The 16,233-nt window shown below is 44.3% G+C and overlaps 1 protein-coding gene across 1 annotated transcript in view; it reads left to right on the top strand.

Annotated features, from left to right (window-relative positions):
• Positions 1 to 16,233, top strand: part of TRPM8 (transient receptor potential cation channel subfamily M member 8) — a 77,311-nt gene that overhangs the window by 1,265 nt on the left and 59,813 nt on the right. Inside the window, exons 2-5 of the mRNA XM_059167651.1 lie at positions 2,727 to 2,800; positions 9,172 to 9,328; positions 10,035 to 10,212; positions 13,593 to 13,765. Coding sequence (XP_059023634.1) covers positions 2,727 to 2,800; positions 9,172 to 9,328; positions 10,035 to 10,212; positions 13,593 to 13,765 — 582 coding nt within the window. The remainder of the gene's footprint in view (positions 1 to 2,726; positions 2,801 to 9,171; positions 9,329 to 10,034; positions 10,213 to 13,592; positions 13,766 to 16,233) is intronic.

Genomic DNA, 16,233 nt, shown 5'->3' with positions numbered 1-16,233 from the left:
CCATTCTCCATGGCTCCCAGAGGATTTCTGGATGGATTTCCTGCTCACATCCTCAGAAGTGCTGGCAGCTCCCCCGGCTAGAACTTCTGAGACCACCCAAGGATACCTCATTTCCAAGGGGTCCTATTTGCAGCCACCCGCCTCCCCCAACCCCCTGTGAACACACAACTCCGCAAAGTGCATTTTCAGAGGGAATTTTTAGCTACAAAGCAGTGTTTGCACCACCGCTCGTCTGTGATCATTGACTCCGCAGGACTATACAGCTGTAGAGTCCTGTTCATTTAGTTATTAATTAGACTTAAAATTAGTTAAGACATTAGAAAATATTATCAGGGAGAAAAGGCATCACAGGCTTTGAGATTTTTGCCTTCAGATGAGTATAGGAATTGTGGTTGTTTTCCACATTTTTATTGTCTGTGGAAGAGAATGTTCAAGTGTCAATTTCCAGCTTAAGGAGGAGTAATAAAAATACTTTTGCACCTACCACCAGTTTAAGGAACAGGATAGGACAGACAACCGAACGGGAAAATGACAAAAGGCATGAGCATGCATTGAATAAAAAAGGACACAAAAATAACCCATAAATGTGTGAAGAATGGCTCAGCCTCTCTATCAGCAGCAAGACTTTGGAAGGCCCCACGTGCCCCCCCACCCCCGCCGTGCCATCCTCTCTCTCCTGCCAGAGGTCACTGTGAGCCTGCATTCTGTGTTATTGTGTTTATAAGTTTATTATTTGAATATATATATAAATATATATCCCTAAACAATATATCATTTGTTTTTTTAAAGATTTTATATTTTTATTTGAGAGAGAGAGAGAGAAAGAATGAGCAGGGGGGAGGAGCAGAAGGAGAGGGAGAAGCAGGCTCCCTGCTGAGCAGAGAGCCCGATGTGGGACTCCATCCCAGGACCCCGGGATCATGACCTGAGCCGAAGGCCGAGGCTTCACTGACAGAGCCCCCCAGGTGTCCCCCTATTGCTTAGTTTTATCTGGTTTTGGTATACATGGATGTCTACACGTATTCTTTGGGGAGTTTTTTTGTTGGTGGTGATCATTACGTTTTTGAAATTTGTCCGTGTGGAGAGATGAAGCAACTGCTGGCCTGTTTCATTCCTGTTCAGTGCTCTGTCCTGTGCATGTCTGTCCAGCCTGAGGGGAATGTCTGGATTTTAGGGCTTTGCTGTTAGGAGCAATGCCATGTGAACGTTTTGGGGGGTGTGAGGTGGGGTTCGCTGGGAAATGTTCTGAGGGTAAAGCCGGGTGGGTGAAGGTAGACACCTCCCCCTCATGGGGTCTGGGTTTAAGACACAGGATCTATGGGACAACTTTAGGTTAAAGGGCCAGGAAGAGTAGGCATGCGGTCCCTGCTTCTCTGATGTCTCAGAATGTAGGATGGTGGGCACCAGGGGACAGATTGCCTCATGCACTGTGGACTTCATTCTTAGAGACTGCCTGCCGCCTGTTTTTCTGGGGCAGGGCCGGTGGCAGCCTTGCTGCCAGGGATGGAGGGGTCAAGGCTGGCTTTGGTGCCAGCGGCTTGACTTAGGGGGCCAAACCTCTAGGAAGTTGTTGGAGAAGTCAGTGCCCTGAGGGAAGGGGGTTTGGACAGCCAGCCCTACTTCCCCAGGGCAAGAATCCCGGTAGGGCTGACAACCGATGGCCAGGCATTCTGAGCTTGTTGGCTGTTCACAAGGCAAACCTACCTCTCTCTCCCCAGGGCATGATTTGTAGGGGGATAACTTTGCTGGCCCTGGTAAATAATTTTCCGGAGTATTTGTACCAGTTTACTCACCCACCCATAGGGAGCACGAGGCCCCATGGTCTCATATCTGGCGTCAGCTGCCTTTTGGATTTTCCCCACCTGGTGGGTGTGCCATGGGAAGTCGCTGTGGTTTTCCTTCACACTTGCTTCATTAATGGGGAGGCTGAGCCTCTCTTCACATATTTATGGGTTAATTTTATGTCCTCGTTTATTCGATGCATGCTCATGCTTTTTGTCATTTTCCCCTTCAGTTGTCTGTCTTATTGTTAGTGATTTCAAGTGGTTGAGATAGTCTATCAATCCTGTGATGATTAATGTGTATTAATCTTGAGGAGTATAAAACTACACTTGAGGAGTGTAGTTTTTTCAATGCATTTGCAATTATAGTCTCCCACTTGAGGAATATATATTTTTTTCAATGTATTCTTCATCTCTTTCCAAATAGTTTACTTTTGCATCTGAAGGGAAGACTTTGATGTATAGAAACTTGTGGTTGTTTATCAGAATGAGGTCCTGGAAATGCCTTGTGACCTTGTCCATGGGGGAGTAAACACAACCCTTGAAGGAGTCTTTGGAATATGTCTTCTTTTGAAAAGCAAGTGTAAGAGGAAAGAGAATCTGCTTTGATACATTATTTATGCTACACTCTCAACAAATGCTTACATTCCCTTGGTAATCCTAGGGACGGAAAAACATGATTTGTATGTGTATCATGACATTTATTACAAGATAACGCCAAGTTAACTTGTATAAAAATTTGCATTTAGTTATAAAAATTTAAATGTATGCCTCTTTTAAAAAAACTGTGGTACTCTAAAAGCATGAACGGATGCTGGGTGCTATGAATATGTGGTAAATTCTTGAAACCTTTGAAGTAGGTGTAGATCATATTTAGTATTCATTAATGACAGCAGTGTGCGAGAATAAATTAGTGATATGCTGTCCAATGTTCTTTCTCCAAAGGACTTGGTGAATTTTATTCAAGCAAATTTTAAGAAACGGGAATGTGTCTTCTTTACCAAAGATTCCAAGGCCACGTAAGCAACAATTTTCCCTCCGTTTTTGCTTCCATGTTAGAAAATAAATTATTAACAACCATTTCAACAGACGAACAAATGTTCAGTAGTTCATTATTAAAGTTGTTTTCATCTTGCAATTCCCAGAAATGGTTTGTGAGCAGGAAGAATTTGGCAAGTAGCTTGAACTTGGTCCCTAGGGCGAGTCCCTAGAGCAGTATCATTTCGTTTTGTATTTTTAACTTTGGTAATATTTGGTAGAGTCTCCAAGAGAGGCTGTTGCCCCCTTTGGTGTTTCCATGAGCCTGGGAGCCCACCAGAGTAGCCACAGCAATGAAGGTTGTTGTGCTCTAGTGGTTGGCAGATGGCCCCAAGCAGGAACATGTGTGGCAATCTGGCTTCTCTTTAGGCTGTTGACCTTTGGCCTTCCCATCCAATCGGGTGTTAATCCACTCTGAGTCTCAAGTGTTTTGGAGCATCAACATGGGGTTTCAAAAGCCATGGGGAGCATCCCCCTGAAGCTGTAAATGCAGGCGGTACTTGATGAATGTTAGCTAATGAGATACTGAGTTATTAGCCCAACTGCTGATCTTTCCCATCGAAGATGTGCCTGGACCCAAAGAGATAATTTTAGTGTTACCTCCCTCTCATCCTGTCCCTCTGCCTTTCCTCTGTTGCCTGGGGCTGAGAGAAGAAAGAATCTAGCTATTCATTGGTTAGATAGTTGCTGCCGTAGTTTATAATTAAATCACCGACCTTCTGCTGAGCAGAGGCAGCCAACAGAGGAAGGATGTAAGAACAAGCAAGAGGAGGTGTGTTAGAACCAGCCCTGGGTCCCACCTTGGCTTGGCTGCCAGCTCATTGCATGATCTTGAACCAGTTATGCTTTTTTTTTCTGAACAGAATTCTCTGATGCTAAAATGCTAGCAAAGTATACCTAATGGGTTGTGGTAAGGATTCAATGAAGTAACACCAAAATACCTACCATAGTGCCTCAGAGCACAAAAAGGTCTTAATAAATGTGTTTTCTTGCTTTGTGTGAATTAGAACATGAATATCAGAAAAGCTAAGAATCTCTGTTTTGTCACTGGTGTAAACTGACTCATCATGACTCCTTTTGATAGAGTATAAACTTCATGAGTCAACTATTTATTCCCTCAGTGGTTTCAATGAAAGACTTTGCTGTTAATCTATTGGTTGACTGGTAGAAAATACAGTTTATTCATTCATTCACTCAAGAAATATTTATTGAACATCTACTATGCCATGGGGACTTACATACTTAATTGTTAATTCTACAACCAGCCCCCTTTGAAGGTAGCTGCTCTTTAAATTTTTAAATTTTTTTTTTTTTTTTTTTTACTTGACAGACAGAGATCACAAGTAGGCAGAGAGGCAGGCAGAGAGAGAGGAAGGAAAGCAGGCTCCTGCTGAACAAAGAGCCCAATGCGGGGCTCGATCCCAGAACCCTGGGATCATGACCCGAGCCGAAAGCAGAGGCTTAACCCGCTGAGCCACCCAGGCGCCCCGGTAGCTGCTCTTTAAAAAAAAAAAAAAAAGTTTATTTATTTATTTATTTGAGAGAGAGAAAGTGAGAGAGAGAGAGCAAGAGCGAGAGAGAGTGAGCACATTAGTTGGGGGGGGGGGGCAGAAGGAGAGGGAGAAGCAGACTCCCTACTGAAGAGGGAGCCTGATGCAGGGCTTGATCCCAGGACCCTGAGATCACGATCTGGGTCAAAGGTAGACACTTAACCAATAGAGCCACCCAGGTGCCCCAAGGTAGCTATTCTTATCATTGACAGTCAGGGCATGTGAGCCCCAACAGTTCAGTATTTTACTGGTCACACTGCCAGTGGGAGATGGATGAGGGACTGGACTCAGGTTTTTGGATTCCCAGCTTGTGTGCTCTTTTTGTCTCCTGACCCTACACTTTCTAAGAACGGCACTGCCTCAGGCATATTGTATTCATCAGCAATTTCTTAGGTGCAGAAATCAGTCTAATTGGTTTAAGTGAAAGGGTTAGTAATGGGAACTTTTGGCTGAAAAGCATAACCAAAGCCAGGGCAGTGGCATAGAGACTCTGTCTCTTCCCACTTGTTGTTTCTGCTGTCCTCTGGGTGGGCAGGCTCTTCATAATTGGTGGCAAAGTGGCTACTATATCTGACATGTTACCAGTGGGGGGGGGGAGCCTCATTCTTAGCAAATCCTCCAAAAATTCTGGACGGATGTTCATGGTTCTCCTTGGCCTTAGTTGGGCTATGTGCCTACATTTAAACTTGTCCCTGGGCTAGGGAATAAGATATGCTGATTGGCCAGACGTGGGTATTATGTCCACATGGAACCCATGTGGAAAGGAAGGATGCCTCAAAGGAAGATCAGGGTGTTCCTGCTAGCCAAACGGGAAATGGATGCAAGGTAGGGAAACCTATCGCTGCCCACCTTAAAGGGCTTGGTTACAGCCTGAGTCTGGCCCCAAACAAAGGGAGATGTGGTGAACAACCCCCATCTTCAACAACACAAGCAGAAGACAGGAATGCCTCAGGGTCTTCTGGTTCCCTTTTAGAAGGGCACAAGGTTGTAGACCAGGGTCAAGACTCTATACTCTTTGAACTTCCCTGTATTTATTGCTATTATCTCTCCATAGGTGATAGGAATACTCTGTGTCATCCAAATTTCCTATTGGACAAGGACATCAAATGAAGTGACTATTAATATTGATACCCCCAACTTGCTTGCTTGCCCCACAAGCTGACATAGGTTGTCTAAGTCTCCCCAGAGAATCCCTGTAGTTGCTCATATGTGCTATGTGCAGACTGCTCAAGTTTCTCTGCTCTACCCCTTGTGGATGTCTATTTCTTGAGTAGTTACTGGAGGGTGATGCCCAACCACTGCCCCATCTAATGAAGGCCTCTGAAACATTGCTGTCCGGCTCAGGGGCTGCGTCCCAGCACTTCTGAGGCTGTAAGCCCCTGGTCTGGGTTTGCTCTCTTCTCTTCTCTCTGCCTTGGCCATGCTGCACTCTAGACAGAAATAGGGAGGACTCTACTTTCTTTATAGCTGCTCTATGTAATGGAACTTTCAGCCATGATCGAAATATCCTATAACTGCACTGTCCAATATGATAGTCACTAGCCACAGGGGGCTCTTGAGCATGTGAAATGTGGCTAGTACAATCAAGGACTTGAATTTATATAATTTTAATTTTAACTACTTTAAACATAAAATTACATTGCCACATGTGGCTAAAGGCTGCCTTAAAAGTCTGTCTTCAACCATAGTGAGAACAGGTGAGGCAGAGACTTCTCTTCCCCATCCTGCAATGAACTTTTGTGGGTGTAGACAGAACCCCGTGGGTAGCAAGATGGTAAAAGCTAAAGAGAGAGAAGAGGAAGCCAACTTGGACCCTGGTGGGGAGGACTCTGAGACCACTGGGGAGCAACCTTGGCTCTGTAATAGAGCTGAGTAAGTACCCCAAGTAAGGGACTGAGTAAAAGAAAGGACTGAGGAAGTTGAAATCAATTCTGGTTGTCTTTCTTTTCTTGGCCAAACTGCATGATGCCCCCAAGCTTGTTCCAGAAAAGGGGCGAGATGACTGCTGAAGGTGGGATTTTGGATCCAGGCTTTACCTCTGTTTTTATAACCCTGGAAAATACCAGAAGTCTGACATATATTTTGAACACAGATAATTTCCATACTCTGTAGTAATTAAGACTTTGAGTTACAAGGAACTCAATCAAGCTAGCTTAACCTAAAAGGGCTGATTTACTATAAGAAATAGTAATGCCACACAGAACCCAGGAAAAGCCTTGTCTCAACCCAGCGGTATAGATGGGATTGTAGAGCAGCAACAGGCTCACTGTGGTCCATGTTACACATGTACTCTCCAGCAGGAACCCACACTGATGTATCATTCACAACCTCACCCTTAGGAGGGTGACCTGCTTACGAGGATTCCTGCCATGGTGTACTTGTTCCTCACCGTATAAGGTCTTCGCTGGTTACCCTGGGCTTCCAGCACTTCAAAAAGATCTCTGTTAGCAGAGTAACTCATTTCACGTAACACAGTTGAGGCCAATTGCTTCCAGGTAGTAGAATCTTGGTTACCAATAGAATCTGTCTCCTTCTGGAGCAATCATAAAACCTCCTCCTCAAACTATTTTTTTCTCCATTGTATTTTTAGAACCTGTCATACCACTATTATCATTTGGTAAAATGAAAATGTGATCTACTGCCATAGAGTGCTTTTAAAATTAATTCTATATTTTCCATCTGTCAAATAAGCTCATCAGTGAAGAAGACCTTGAGAATATAGCCCTTCCCATGACAGCTATATATGTTTAAGTTCACCTTCCAGAAGGCACAACAAACAAACAAAAAAAACTTTACAAAAATCACTGAGGAATGATGAGTATTCTAACTATTTACATGATGACTAATCAATGTATTCATTCACTCATTTATGCCTTCATCATTTGGAAGATATTAGCCGAATGCCCTTATGCTAAAAACAGAGAAGAGAAGATAAATAAACAAGAGTCTAGTTAGAAGCAAACCCTAACAGAATTTCTCAGCTTGTTTACGTTTATTTGACCTAGCCTGCACAGGGAATCTTTGCTTCAGAGTCGCCACATATAGTTGCCCAGGCTGTGCACTGCACAAGTGTGTTAGTGTCACAGGCCTATGTCTGCCAGAGGGAGCATCTTTTCTAGCATGTTGGTGGTTAGGGTGACTACATACTTTAAGACTTGGAACACTGACAAGCATGATGAGGCTCTGACCCTACTAGGCCTTGGGCAGCAGATATAAACTGGGATTGTTCTGGGCAGATCAGGACCTTTGGTCATGCATGCTGTTCTGCTTCTCCACAGGCCATGGCTCCCTTGAATTCTTAGCACCTTCTGACTCTTGTCCAAAGACTAATGGGAGAGACAATAGGGGGAGCCAAGTGGGTGGGGCAGGCAGAAAGAAACTGGGAAAAGGGAGAGCTGCTTTGGCCACACTGACTTTTTTTTATATTAAAGATTTTATTTATTTATTTGACAGAGAGAGAGATCACAAGTAGGTAGGGAGGCAGGCAAAGAGAGGGGGAGAAGCAAGCTCCCTGCCGAGCAGTGACCAACCCCCCCCCCCCCCCCCCCAATGCAGGGCTAAATCCCAGGACCCTGAGATCATGACCTGAGCCAAAGGCAGAGGCTTAACCCACTGAACAACCCAAGCAACCTGGCCACACCGACATTTTTGTTGTGGTTCCTCTTCCTCTCTTTGGAGACATGGTGGTCAGGATGCAACACAGCTCTGGAAAGAGGAGCCAAGTAGCCATGGCATGGATTTTTAGATTTTGTTTAAACTGCATTGTTCTTCTTTTCTGTTGCCACTGCCTCTGCTATTCCTTGATCTGTGTGTATGGCAACAGCACAACCCAAAATCACTTGCTGGAGGGTGTGCTATTGTTTCCAACCCTCTCAGTAACCCTGGGAGGAGTGGGGCTGTGCTGGAGAAAAGAAGGGGTTGGCTTGTTCTGTACTAAACTGGTGTTATAACATATAGATATATTATATATAACATATATAACAGGTGTTATACCAACTGTTCCCGAGAGGTCCCCAAAACTGGAGAGCAGGTGTCCCATCCAGTTAATTGCTGGGTGTGGTGGGTTCAGCCCAGGCCTGCCTCAGAACAGATTTTCAATCCTTTACCTCTTAACTGCCTAGCTTTTCATCCTCCTCCGATTTTGTAAATACACACGTGTCCCTGAACAAACACATATATTTTAGTTCTGTGGCACTCTACATGGGGAGAAATAGTGTTTATTTATTGTAGTTTGTTCTTGTCTAGCCCAATGATAGAAAGTCTCGCAAGCAGCTGACATCTAGTACAGACAGGATGGTCTTCCTAATTTCTGGATTGCTTTGGGTCCCTGCCAGGGGACCCACTGTCTCTAGTGAGTACCAGCCCTGAGAAGGAGGACTCACCTCACCTCAGGCGAGTGTTACTGGCCAGACGCACCCTGGCAGGGCTGGCACTCAGGGCTCCTGCATGTTATAAACCACACGGGTAGCTACATAAAGAGTCTCCAGATTTCAAAGGCTTAATCCCATAATAACCTGAAGGCTCTGTACTCAGAGACAGACTCCATGAAGGCACTTCTGTATCTCAACTCTCAATACAGAGCCAGCTTTTCGGTGCATGCACAATAGACAACAGGGATAAAACAGCAAGATAGCTTTTAAACAATCCACTGAGATGATGACTGTAGTCTGAAAATAGGATTTGATGGCCAGATCTCTGTGTTTATTTAAGCTAATAACATGTAGTTTATTCTAAAAATGTGATGAATGACTCAAGTAGGCTTAATGAAACCAGTTCTTTCTTGTCAATATCATCCTGCTCAGGGACAATGTGTGCAAGTGTGGCTATGCCCAGAGCCAGCATATAGAAGGCACCCAGATCAACCCAAATGAGAAATGGAGTTACAAGAAACACACCAAGGAATTTCCGACGGATGCCTTCGGGGATATTCAGTTTGAGACTCTGGGGAAGAAAGGGAAGGTAAGCAAAGGTTATCTATTTTAGCTGATTCACACAACCTGAACTCCCTTGAGTTACCTTGAATGGGTTCACAGGTTGGGGGCAGGAGATATGGGTAGTCAGTCCAAAAAGCACAAGTCAAAGTGGTGATTAGAATATGTACAGCTGGAAAACTCAGCTCCTGACTGGCTGCCGCCCAGAGGCTTTCCCTGAGGACATGGCAGGCATGGTGGTATCCTCAAATGCACAGGAGTCTCCGGTCTCCATGGCATCACCAGCCCTAGGCAGCTGGAAACCTGGGGCTCCTCGCATCCCCAAGCCCCGTGTTTGCAGCCCTGGAAGGTGGCACACTGCTGTGTCTCTTCCCAGGGCCCCATACCCCAGGATGGGCCACAATTATCTCTTGCCTGCCCAGAACTCCCCTCTCTCGGTCTTGTCTCTTGGTGTACAGTCAACACTGATGCTGGAGGGTTCCCCATCCCATCCTGTTTCTACTCTGCTTCAAACACCTCACAGGTTCCCCACCGTCTTTAGGATAAATTCTCGAGTTCTCCAGCGGGCCTGGATGGCCCGCTGGTGGCACCACCCCTCCCCAGCCTACTGTTTTCCTTCCACGTCCTCGTGGGGACCCGCGGTAGCTGCTGGCCCATACGCCTCGCTCTTCCCACAGGAGCAGGTGGTTGGGAGGACCGGTGCCCCACCCTGACACTTTCCCTCTTCCCCGCAGTATATCCGCTTGTCCTGTGACACGGACGCGGAGACCCTCTATGAGCTGCTGACCCAGCACTGGCACCTGAGAACTCCCAACCTTGTCATTTCTGTGACTGGTGGTGCCAAGAACTTCGCCCTGAAGCCGCGCATGCGCAAGATCTTCAGCCGCCTCATCTACATCGCGCAGTCCAAAGGTGCGGGCGGTCCCTGAGGGGGTGGGGACACGGCGCCACCTCTGTCGATGCTGGGCCCCGTTGTCTTCGGGAGACGGAACTGAGTCCCCAAATGCAGTTCATGCACAGAATATAGACTCTCTAGAAGTACATGATTAATCATGATCTATTGAAAGCAAGGTCCTCGAATGGACAAGACAGGGAGCTCTGGTAGGTGGTGGTGAGGGGTTTGGGGTGGGAGGTGATGGTGGGGGGGTCACAAGGTTAAATCAGCGTCAAGGTGCTTCCTTGTGGGTTCTTTTGTCTCCTTGAATCATCTAAAGTTTTCATTGTGTGGCTTCTTTTTTTTTTTTTTTTTTAAAGATTTTATTTATTTATTTGACAGAGAGAAATCACAAGTAGGCAGAGAGAGAGAGAGGAGGAAGCAGGCTCTCTGCTGAGCAGAGAGCCCGATGCGGGACTCGATCCCAGGACCCTGAGATCATGACCTGAGCCGAAGGCAGCGGCTTAACCCACTGAGCCACCCAGGCGCCCTCATTGTGTGGCTTCTACATATAAAATTTTATGCAGAAAATACTCTGGCAAACCATAAGGCAAATTTCATTTCTTTGCTCTTTAATTTTGAGATCACTGATGCGCCTTTGGAAATAGCGATGGTGCTTGACAGGTTGTAAGCACTAGGTAAGAGTTTGATTGAGATTAAGATGAGTAACTGTAGCTTTGTTACCTGAAATATTCACCACAGTGTTGCCTTTCTTAAATTTTTTATTATGAAAAATTTCAAACCTACAGAGAAGAAAGAATCATGTAAGGCACATCTTTATACCCTTCACTTAGAATCACAAATTATTAATATCTTCCCACAATTGTCTTATTACTTTCCAAAAAATAGGCACATGTTCGGATTTTAAATTTTTTATTTTTTAAAAGATTTTATTTTAATTATTTATTTGACAGAGGGAGACACAGTGAGAGAGGGAACACAAGCAGAGGGAATGGGAGAGGGAGAAGCAGGCTCCCCGCGGAGCAGGGAGCCCACCGCAGGGAGCCCATCCTAGGACCCTAGGATCATGACCTGAGCCATAGGCAGACGCTTAACAACTGAGCCACCTAGGCACCCCCACATGTTAGGATTTTTTACTCATTTGAGAGTAAACTGCAGGCATCATGACCCTTGGCTCTAAGTATGTCGGCATGAACCTCTCAAGAACAGGGATGTTCTCTCACATAACCCAGTACAATTTTCAAACCTGAGAAAGTTAGCTAACCAGTGCTATTATCTTAAAAAAAAGTCCATATTTTATTTTTGCGGATTATTTCAATATTGTCCTTTTAAGCAAACAATAAAGTACAAAACAGAAACTGCAAAACAAAAAACACCCCCAAAACCAAAACTACCCACAAACTCCCCAAACTCCCCAAACTGAAAAGCAAACAAACCAACCACCTCCTTTTTCCCCTCCTCAGTGGACTCCATTGACTTAGCTCTTCATTCTATAGCAAACTAAAGAGCTTTTTTTCATCTTGGATTGCTCTGAAGAGTTTCTTGGTCTTTCAGGCCATTTTGAAGAATATAGGCAAATTGTTTTTGCAGATGGCTCCTTCATTAGATTTGATGTTTCCTCACGATTAGATTCAGTTTATCAAAGCCTAATATTTTAAAAATGTCTTATTTTTTTTTTTTTAAAGATTTTATTTATTTATTTGACAGAGAGAAATCACAAGTAGATGGAGAGGCAGGCAGAGAGAGAGAGAGAGGGAAGCAGGCTCCCCGCTGAGCAGGGAGCCCGATGTGGGACTCGATCTCAGGACTCTGAGATCATGACCTGAGCCGAAGGCAGCGGCTTAACCCACTGAGCCACCCAGGCGCCCTAAAAATGTCTTATTAAGAATACTAGTTAACTGGCAGAACATAGGACACATGTCTTATTTTATTTTTATTTTTTTTCTTGCCCATCTTTTGTTAGATTTATTCCTGTGTATATTATTTTGTTGTTGACATCACTTTTATAAAGGTACCTTTCATTAAAAACTTTTTTTTATTGTGTTATGTTAGTCACCATGCAGTACATCATTAGTTTTTGATGCAGTGTTCCATGATTCCCTGTTTTCTTTAAACGTCAAGAATGTTGTTCCCATTAGTTCTCCCTTTCCTGACCCACCAGAGGGAGCTGCAGTAGGAGCTTACTTTGTTTTGAAACTGACCAGGTCGGCTTCCTTACTACTAAATCCTGAACACACATCGTTCATTCAGAATACTTCTTAAATGCCTACTATGTGTCAGGAATTGTTTTAAGTGCTGGGAATATAACAGGAAAAAAAAAAAAAAAAGACAAAAATCCCTGGCCTGAGTACTTCCAGTCAGATGAAGGGAAGGGCTGGTGCTGGATTTCAACAGTCTCGTGTCCTTTGTGGTGGCTTCACTTTCCCACGCCTGGTATGAAAGGGGAACATTGACAGCTAAAATTGTCTAGAGGACAGAAACTGGGTGCCGAGGGTCTGCCATTCATGTCCTGTTAGAAATGGTTGCAGGAATCGGGGAGGACAACCCTAAGGACCACGCTGCATTTACCTCAAAATATCAGAAGGGCATTTATGGGTGAGGTGACTTACTTTGTTCCTTATCACTGAAGACAGTAGTAAATTACAGAATGGAGACAAATAGTGAGCAAAGGGACTTTCTAATAACTGGGGGAGAGGGCCGCCTAGAGACTCTAAGGCCTTCCATCACAAGAGCTAATCAAGACTTGCCAGTGACCATCCTCAGGCTGGATTCCTGCCTGGGTAGTACATTAGATCTGGGTGGCTTCCAACTTTAGATTCTATTATTATGCTAAATAATATTTTATAAGTATTTTCTTTACTTCATTTCTGAAAAAAAAAATGTGCAGAACCCTTGACATTGTGATGATCATCAAATGTAAACCTTAAAATACCAGTGTGCAAAATTGTGTAATTATAAAGTAAAGCTACATGGTAGGCACCAGGGTCATGGCCCCAGGGTAGGAGTCTGGGAGCAGAGTGCTGGCTTTTCATGGCAGCCCTGCCTTGACTTACTCTCAAGCTCCAGCCTGGCATTTATTATCCATAACAGGATTTACCTGCAAGGCTGGGTAAGGATATAGATTCCCTGGCTCCACCCCCAGAGGATCTGATGATTTAGATCAAGAGTGGGGCCCAGAATTTGGATCCTTTTAAAACCAACATCTCTTAGAAATGCCTCTAGAGATCCTCTTCTCCTTCCTCTTCATAGGTTCCTCAACAAAGCCCATTGCAAGGGGTGGCTCGCAGTGCCTTGTCCTGGTGCTCACATGGTGGGGACTTCTTCAGGGGTCCATGAGCACAGGATGGGAACCTTACTCAGAGCCAGCTGAGCATTTGCTCTCCTCCCTCTTTGACAGGCGCCTGGATTCTCACTGGAGGCACCCATTATGGCCTGATGAAGTACATTGGGGAGGTGGTGAGAGACAACACCATCAGCAGGAATTCAGAGGAGAACATCGTTGCCATTGGCATAGCAGCTTGGGGCATGGTCTCCAACAGGGACACCCTCCTCAGGAATTGTGATGCTGAGGTATGTGACAGGAAGAGGGATGGGACAGGAGGAGGTCTGTGAAGAGAAAAACCATGGCGTGGGGCTCTGGTCTGAACATTGTGGCTCTGAGATGGGGACAAGCTCATAGGGAACTTAACTTTACAAGGAGCACCTTTGGGACAGACAATTAAGAACAAGGTTGACACGGGTACCTGGGTGGTACAGTCGGTTAAGCTTCCGACTTTTGATTTTGGTTCAGGTCATGATCTCAGGGTCATGAGATTGAGCCTTGCCTCTGGCTCTTTGTCTGTCTCCCTCTCCCTCTATCCTGTGCCCCCACCCCCGGCCAATGCATTCTCTCTCTTTCTAAAAAACAACGATAACAACCTCCCCCAAATACCAGCAACAAAACCAACAAAAACCCCCCAAAATCAAAAACTCTCCCCAAAAGAACAAAAACCAACCCAACAAAAAGAGTGACATGATCAAAGAAGTCCTGTGAAAGAGTTACTAAAAGGTGTGTTTTGTTTATTAAAATTCTTCTTGACATTATTGTATCGAAGTCAGATTCTTTATTCATTATAAACATGACTTGAGTCTGTCCCAACAGGGCTCAAGCCTTGGGCACCATATCTTTATTGCTTGGCCACACTCACAAGAATTGCTGGGAATGCTGGTTAATTTGGCTTTAAGAGAGCTATGAATAGTTTTCTCCTTAAAGTTTCCTATGAGCATATTTAGAAAGGAATCAACCCACATTTCATGGTATAAATGCAAGGTAGATACATGAGGATTTTTAGCAAGTGTAGAATTTTGAAAACAGCGCTTCTAGTGAATTGAAAACCTCCTTAAACAATAGGTGATGTCTATCTAGAAGCTTTGGACCAGATGCTCAGAAATCCCAGTTTACTCTACACCTTCTTCCACCTGGGACTCTATGGAAGTTTAGGTGGTAAATGTTCAGGATTTTTAGAATTATTCTGGTTCTTTTTACTTTCTATCTTTATTTTAGAAGATTTTATTTATTTATTTAGAGCGAGTGAGCATGCATGAGCAGGGGGAGGGGCAGAGAGAGAGGCAGAGAGAGAGTATCAAGCATAGTCCACACGGTGCATGGAGCCAGATGTAGGGCTCAATCTCATGACCCAGAGATCATAACCTGAGCTGAAATCAAGAGTAAGATACTTAAATGACTGAGCCACCCAGGTGCTCCCGGGTCTTTAAAAAAAAAATTTTTTTTTTTTAAATTTTATTCATTTACTTGATAGAGACAGATCACAAATAGGCAGAGAGGCAGGAGGAGAGAGAGGGAAGCAGGCTCCCTGCTGAGCAGAGAGCCTGATGTGGGGCTCCATCTCAGGACCCTGAGATCAGGACCTGAGCTGAAGGCAGAGGCTTAAACCCACTGAGCCACCCAGGCTCCCCTTTTTAAAATTTTTTTTAAAAATGATATTACTTTTGTGCCTGATAACATTTTTGAGGTATGTAAGGGGCATAGGAGAGTATGGAGCCATTTCCAAGCATCTCCCAGGAGGCAGCAAGGTGGGGTGGGAGGAGGAGGGCTTTGCAGAGAGAGTAGACTGGGTGTGAGGAACTTTCCTAGCTTTGTAGTTTAGAGTGAGTCTGAATTTTTATAAAAAATAAACTTGTATTATTATGGGATTGTGCAGAGTGAATTGTAGATTTTGTTGTTGTTTCTAGATGCTCAGCCAGGGGTAGCAAAATCATCTCCCATCAAATGTCAACTTCAGGGGTCAGAATGGCCTGGGTTAGGATTCTGAGGACAGGGGCAGGCTGGGTGGGAAAGAATGTAGTGTTTATCTCTTAGCCATGTTTGTACTGGGCATTGGCTTAGTGTTGTATAATCACCATTGCTGTGTGGATACATTCCATATATGAATTCATAGAGTCACAAGAACAACCCTATAAGGTAGGTACTTCCCCCTTGCTGGATTGGAATAGCAACAACAAAAGACTTCAGTATTTCTCTGATGGCATCCTCTATCAATAAGTAAAATGTGAAATGATTATGTAAAGATTAAATGGAGAGTTCTAATCACTTGGAAATTAAGAAGAAAACAAATAAACAACATCTTGCTAAATAACTGTTGGTTCAAAAATGAACTTTCAGGGCGCCTGGGTGGCTCAGTTAGTTGGACGACTGCCTTCAGCTCAGGTCATGATCCCAGAGTTCCGGGATCGAGTCCTGCATTGGGCTCCCAGCTCCATGGGGAGTCTGCTTCTCCCTCTGACCTTCTCCTTGCTCATGCTTTCTCTCACTGTCTCTTTCTCAAATATATAAATAAAATCTTTAAAAAAAAAGTGAACTTTCAAAAATATAATCACGGATCACTTAGAAAGGAATGCAAATGACCAAATGGCCAAAGCTGCACTCAGAGTGGAATGCATAGTCCTATAACACTTATTAGCAAAAATCAAGAAAATAATTCAATAATAATTGAATAATATCTGACATTATTTAGTCTTCACAACAATGAAGAGCTATA

The sequence above is a fragment of the Mustela lutreola genome, chromosome 3 (assembly GCF_030435805.1).
Source record: "Mustela lutreola isolate mMusLut2 chromosome 3, mMusLut2.pri, whole genome shotgun sequence".
In the NCBI taxonomy this organism is placed as follows: Eukaryota; Metazoa; Chordata; class Mammalia; order Carnivora; family Mustelidae; genus Mustela; species Mustela lutreola.
This window is presented reverse-complemented; position numbering and strand designations above follow the sequence as displayed.